Source organism: Tarenaya hassleriana, unplaced genomic scaffold (genome assembly GCF_000463585.1).
Source record: "Tarenaya hassleriana unplaced genomic scaffold, ASM46358v1 Cleome13, whole genome shotgun sequence".
NCBI lineage: Eukaryota > Viridiplantae > Streptophyta > Magnoliopsida > Brassicales > Cleomaceae > Tarenaya > Tarenaya hassleriana.
In genome coordinates, this window is record NW_010963495.1 from 359,774 (window position 1) to 365,904 (window position 6,131).

Consider the following 6,131-nt stretch of genomic DNA (forward strand, 5'->3'; position numbering starts at 1 on the left):
TCTTTCCCTCTGACCACTTCGTTGCTGTACCATTTCATCTCGTTGGCGAAGGTGGTGACCGTGAACCTCTTCGTGAACCAGTCCTGGTACGCTTGGCTTCCCAGTATGTTGCTCTCTGTCTCGCATCCGAACGGGAACCCGAGATTGTTCTGTTGTATGGATATCGTCGCATTTGGAACGGGTTTTCCCTCGCTGTCCACCGCTTTGATTTTCACGGTTCCCTTTCTCGTCTGATATTCCCGGGACATCGAACGATCAGAAGATGATTCTTGCGTTTAATCGTGTCAGTAAAGCGGGAAACTTATCAAGAAATGCGTATCTGTTACCTTCTGAACGCTCAGTTCTTGATGGGAGGTCCATTCCTCTTGTGTGAAGGGCTGCAACGATACGTTATCCACCCAAATCTCTACGGTCGTGTCCTTACTCTGCATAACGGTAGCAGAAAAAGTACTCATCAATGGTGAAAGTTCTCGAGAATGAAACGATGATGGAATCCTCGGTTTGATCATAGAACCGAGATCATAAGCTGGAATTTCATGGGAACCGAGAGGAAGAGCGTAAAAGAGAAGAAAAGATTGATCCTAATGGAGGAGAAACGTCTCTTGACAAATGGCTCAAACCCGATTTCAGAAAGCTGAAGAGGAACAAGAAATGTGTATACATACCTCGAAGTAGAGCTCGACGGGACCAGATTTCTCGACGGTAAGACCGCCTTTAATCATGGACCAGCATTTAGATTCAGCAACAATGGCACCAGCATGCCTGTAGCCACTCCTCGTCTTGAAAATCGCCGAGACAGGAGCCATTCCATCGCTCACTTGTAACCATGCTGCCAAAAAACAGTGAAACGGAACTGCTCAAGACTCGTCGAAAATCTCAAAAATCCTCGGAAAAAACAGAGAATACGATGTGAAAAAAGTACCCGAGAACGTATAGAGCAAGCCCTTTTTCAGGTAAAGTTTCTGAGAAACGCTGCCATAAGACTGGTTTCTCGATCCAGCAACGGCGAATTTGTTGCCCCTTAAATCTCTGAAACCGACTCTGGAATCTCCAAACTGTGACCAGCCGAGTAAACCCTCGTTGAATTCGGGGTTTTTGATGATCCCTCCATTGTACTGAGGTTGAAGTGGCTTCTCAAGACACTGCAAAAAAAAAAAACTCAGAACATGATTCCAAAGACATTGGAACTGGATGGATATAACAAAGGACAATGTCTGAAATTCTGCAGATGATTTGAGCAAGGGGCTTGCCTCTATACTTGCGGAATAATCATAAGACAGAGGCTTCGCTCCATAAACTGCAAATATTTTCAGACAGAGCGTTTAAATAAGGAGAAATCCGACAAGAAAATCGATGCATTTTGATCAAACTGAAAAAAAAAAAGATGGCAAAAAAAAAAAACAACTTGATGAAGCAAAACTCGAGAGGGCGAGCAGCAGCAGCAGAAACTCCATTGTTGATCCAAGAACCAGTACGAAAGTGCAGAAGAGCAAGATTGAGAATTGAGTATAAATACAAGTTCATATGGATCCTTTTATTTATTTTTGGGAAATCTTGAAGAATATCCTTTAAAGTTTGAAGAGAAATGAGCAAAAATGGTTAAATTAGTAAAATCGTATATATGGAATAAAATTTTGTAGTTATCTTCTTCAATACTGAGTGATATTCTCCCTTTTTTAAATTGGAAGACCAAATGTATGATACTCATTTACCCTTTTATTAATTAGGAATATCATGGTGGCCAATGTATGATCTAAGGAAATGTTCTTAAATAAATTTCTGATAACAAAAGAGGAACTTTCAAAAAATTTCCTTTTACAACGATACAATACAATTTACTAGTTTTGATAATGAAATATAGAGAAAAAAATAAATCCGCTGAGATTTTTTAGTTTGTATGTGTAAAAATGTTAATGTTACCATATTTAAGGTTTTCAAAGGATAAAAACTTTGTGTTTTAGTCAATAATAATATTATTATATATATATATATATATGATATTACCTTGAAGCAAATGTTAATATCTAATTTGTTCGAGTACTATTGGATATCATGCCGATTCGTATTTTTCGAAAATTATGTGCATCACCATTCCTAATATTTAGTAAAATTTAATACTTTTGTTTTTTTACCAAACTTAGATATGCATAAATTTTATGTTTACGAAAATTCGTGTTACTGGATTTGATAAAACTAGAAAAAATTAAAATAAAGAAAAATCAGAAGTTGAAATCAAGTCAACCCAGTTGAAGCAAAACTAGAGAGAACAAACAGGGAAAGAAATCATTGTTTATAAGATTATCTACTAAATATTGAAGAGGAAGTGATTAAAATTTCTCAAGGAAAGAAATTCAAAATTTATGTGCTTCTTGTACTTAATTTTAATACTAGAACATTAATAAAAAAACTAATAATGTCTATAAAAAAATCACAAATTTATTTGATAATTAATATTTCCAAACTGTAAAATAATTAATCACATTCTATACAATATATTTTTGTTTATTGTTTTTGAAAAATTGTCAAAGATTTTCATTTTTGTTTTAAGAATATAGATATGGTTAAATAAAGAATCTCCATATAATTATAATCTTTCTAGTTATATTTTCACAATTATTTTTAAAGGTAAGTGATAATTTTCCAAAACGGTATTGATTATCAAATAAAGGTAATAATTATATGTTGAAATAGGAAAATGAATATGTGATTGAAAGAAATATTGATTTTAAGATATGATTAGAAATAATAATGGATATAATATTATATCAAATATTGTGTATCGATCTTATTTATTTCTATTTTCTTTTTATTTTGTCTAATAGTTTTCTTATAAATATGTGAGTCATTTTCATTGTAATGCAATCAGAAGAAGAAGAGATGTAGCAATAAAAGTAATATCGTTTCTTTTTATTTGTCTTATTTTATTTTTCTATATGTTATCAGAGTTTGGTTCGATCTGCTCTATATCTTTTTTTTTCAATCTCTTCTTTTATTTAGTTTTGAATATTCATATATCTAAATAGTTCAAAGATGAGTAAAAACCCAAAATCAAACGATGTGGTATGACAAAAAGAAGTCAAACCTAAAAACTCTAAGATCAAGCGATGTGATATGACAAAAAGAGTTAAAGATAGATTTCAAAATCAAGCGAAGTGATTTGAAAATGGTTAATACTCTCTAAAAGAACTAAATTTGGTGTTTATGGATTCCTCTACAAATTAAATTTTTTGATACATTTTCCAACAAAAAAATCCAATAACTTAAAAGATGAAATAAGAGATTTTTTTTTTAATTATCACTCCAACGAATACGGATACGAATAATTGATAATCGGTACCTTTTGTGTACATTTGTTAAAGACATATACATTTATTAATTTTTATTATTTGCCCTTTGGTCTTCTGGTGCAAATCCGAGTAGACCAAATTTTTCGAGTATTCAAATTTATTTTCAATACTGTATATTTTTTTTGTTACAATTTTTTTTTTAATATTTTCCAATACCGTATAGAATTAGAAGCCACGAGGATTCGTGAATAGCGAAAGAAGAGAACCCGAATTGGACCGTTACTAACGACCAAAAGCAATCTTGACGTGAAATTCAGATTATTCATTCATTAATCGCATACAAAAATGTATTAAAATGTTGATACATAATTAATCTTTACCCTATATACAAGGCTACATTATAGGAAGAAAGCATTACTAAAAATTATTTTATTATTATTATTATTATTAGTACATGTGGAACTTGTCTTACCATAACGCAGCAGCCATGGATTTTGCTTTGCTTCATGGTTTCTTGACCTAATTTGATGACGGTGGAAACAAGGGTTGCTTATGCCCGAAGGTACCCTTTCTTCTCCAAGTATTCAACCACTGTTTCAGCCATTTCGATGGGCGAAGTCCCCGATCTTTCGTGTTTCAGAGCGATCTGAACAAGAGAGCAAGTGGGAAAGACGAGTTTGTCGTTACAGATGATGAACCAGAAAAACCGGCGAGAAGAAAGCAAAGACGAAACTACTAGTCCAAATGCATCACGATCAAGATCTAGATTGAGAAATACGCAGATTCGTACATGTATATATAGATCCATAAATCGCCGGGTCTATCATGTCATTAGAAAGAAATTACTGCAATATCATTTACCTCGGAGTTCAACGGTGGCTCGTAGGGATCGTCTATCCCCGTAAACCCTGCAGGTTGTTTCCGACAAATTATGTCATTCAAGATCTCATAAAGACAAAATGTTACACTGATCAGGACAAACTTTTCAAGAACTGAGAGAGATATACCTTTGATCTTTCCCGCTCGGGCAAGCTTGTATAAGCCCTTGGGATCCCTTGCCTCGCAAACCTCGAGTGGTACATCCATGAACACCTGTTTTACCAAACCAAATCAGTTGAGTCACCCGACAGCAACCCGGGTAGTTTTTTTATTTTTTTGACATAGCATGATCTAGGAGACAGGCCCTTCTCCGGAAAAAAGGGCGAAAACAGAGGAGAAGCAAAAACCTCGACGAAATCTCCTTCTGGTAGCAACTTGCGACAAGCATCTCTGTCTCTTCTGTAGGGAGATATTAGACTAGCAATGCAAATAACTCCAGCATCCGCAAAAAGCTTGGCTACTTCTCCTGAAAAAAAAAACGAGAATGAGAAGGATTACACGGCTTTGATGAGGGTTTCATACACTATTAACTGAGAATAAAAGCTCCTTCGAAGAATCAATTCCAAGCCTTTGAGCATTTTATGATCACCAAAAGAAGAAGATAGGGGAAATCTAGTGGAGCAGATCAAAAAAGGAAGAAAAAAAAGGGTATGAATTAGAACATCAGCTTACCAACTCTTCTAATGTTCTCTGCTCGGTCTTCTGCTTTAAAGCTCAGATCACGGTTTAATCCATGCCTTACATTATCCCCGTCAAGGATATAACACAACTTGCTCTTTTGGTACAAGATCTGGTTCAAAGCGCAAGCCACAGTGCTCTTCCCTACAATGTCAATCAAGGTTTCACAAAAAAGAAAATGAGGAGCTTTCTTGGGGATAACTTTCTTCTCGCAAACACAGAGTGAATAAACACTAGCAACTGACAGACATTTGCGTCGAATGGAGATAACATAGGCGAAAACCAGACCATATTATGAGAGATTTAAGCTTTGAACGCAAACCTGAACCACTAAGACCGGTGATCCAAATGACGCATCCTTTCTGGTCAAGCAATCTCTGCCGATCAATTTTCTCAACTGGGCAGTCATGCCACTTTATATTCGTTGAGTTTCCGACAGTAGACAGCGGGCCAAGTTTTTTCCCTGATCCAACCAAGTTATTCAGCAAGCTCAGAGGAAACAAAGAAGACAAGGGCATGTCCTCAATTCAATGGTGTTAAATTGTTTCTGAAGATTTCATAAGAGGTGAGGTAGGCAAAATTTTCCATCACCACAGTTTTTATCAAACATGACAGAATCATCAACCCTAAGTAATATGACTAATCCAGATTCATGTCCAAAGCTTTCCTCTATTGAGTAGGAACTATGCAAGACAAGAAGCAACCTTATAGCCAAAAGCTTAAATCTTCATGCACAGTTCGCCATATTTTTCTCGGGAACCAAACAGCAAGAAGAAAATCCGATTCAACAGAAAGAAAACAGCCCAGAGAAATCGTCGAATCCAGAAAACACAAAATACCTATAGCTAAATCAATCGCGAACGTCCTTCTCAAGTCAAAACCAAAAATCTTCCCCATTCTGTTCCCAAATTCTCGGCATCCAAGAAAACATCAACGAAACCCAAAAGAGAGGGGGAGCAAAATAAATACCCGCATGGCCGTTCACCAATTTCTCTTCGAGAAGAGACCCGTTCGTGCCCAGACTAACCGTAGGCGAACCCTCCATGGACGACGAAGCACGAACAACACCCACCGACCTCGGATTACTCAACGGATTGCTCTCGGAAAGCCCTCTGGGCGATGCAATCGAAAGCCCTAAAAGCGATTTTGCGCCGGCAGCGATCATGATAGCCGATCGAACGAAATCGGATGAGAGATGGAAACAAAATCAGATCAGATTGAGCGATAGAGAGTATCTTCTCTTCGTGGGAGAACGAGGAAAATGTGACCGTTAAAATGGAAATTAAT

At 36.2% G+C, this 6,131-nt stretch overlaps 2 protein-coding genes across 2 annotated transcripts in view; both read right to left on the minus strand.

The window, feature by feature from the left end:
• The window catches only part of LOC104807213 (anti-sigma-I factor RsgI6-like), a 3,425-nt gene extending 1,885 nt beyond the window's left edge, over positions 1 to 1,540 (minus strand). Inside the window, exons 1-6 of the mRNA XM_010532399.2 lie at positions 1,406 to 1,540; positions 1,251 to 1,297; positions 923 to 1,142; positions 666 to 829; positions 327 to 425; positions 8 to 230 (exon numbers count right to left, since the gene is read on the minus strand). Coding sequence (XP_010530701.1) covers positions 8 to 230; positions 327 to 425; positions 666 to 829; positions 923 to 1,142; positions 1,251 to 1,297; positions 1,406 to 1,454 — 802 coding nt within the window. The 5' untranslated portion in view covers positions 1,455 to 1,540. The remainder of the gene's footprint in view (positions 1 to 7; positions 231 to 326; positions 426 to 665; positions 830 to 922; positions 1,143 to 1,250; positions 1,298 to 1,405) is intronic.
• A 2,048-nt stretch (positions 1,541 to 3,588) lies between these two features.
• On the minus strand, positions 3,589 to 6,131 carry LOC104807216 (adenylyl-sulfate kinase 1, chloroplastic). The gene is made up of 7 exons (XM_010532402.2): positions 5,814 to 6,131; positions 5,167 to 5,307; positions 4,839 to 4,988; positions 4,514 to 4,632; positions 4,295 to 4,379; positions 4,149 to 4,195; positions 3,589 to 3,933 (listed from the first exon to the last, which is right to left on the minus strand). Exons 1-7 carry the CDS (start codon positions 6,007 to 6,009, stop codon positions 3,838 to 3,840), a joined length of 834 nt encoding a protein of 277 aa, XP_010530704.1. The 5' UTR covers positions 6,010 to 6,131; the 3' UTR covers positions 3,589 to 3,837.

Bases quoted from the DNA above. Each gene is read 5' to 3' on its own strand.
- LOC104807216 (XM_010532402.2), bottom strand. From the start codon at position 6,009: ATGATCGCTGCCGGCGCAAAATCGCTTTTAGGGCTTTCGATTGCATCG. The intron at 4,380-4,513 runs GTTTTTGCTTCT...TTGGTAAAACAG, and splicing joins CAGAAGGAGATTTCGTCGAG to GTGTTCATGGATGTACCACT. The intron at 4,196-4,294 runs GTATATCTCTCT...AACAACCTGCAG, and splicing joins CCGAGCGGGAAAGATCAAAG to GGTTTACGGGGATAGACGAT.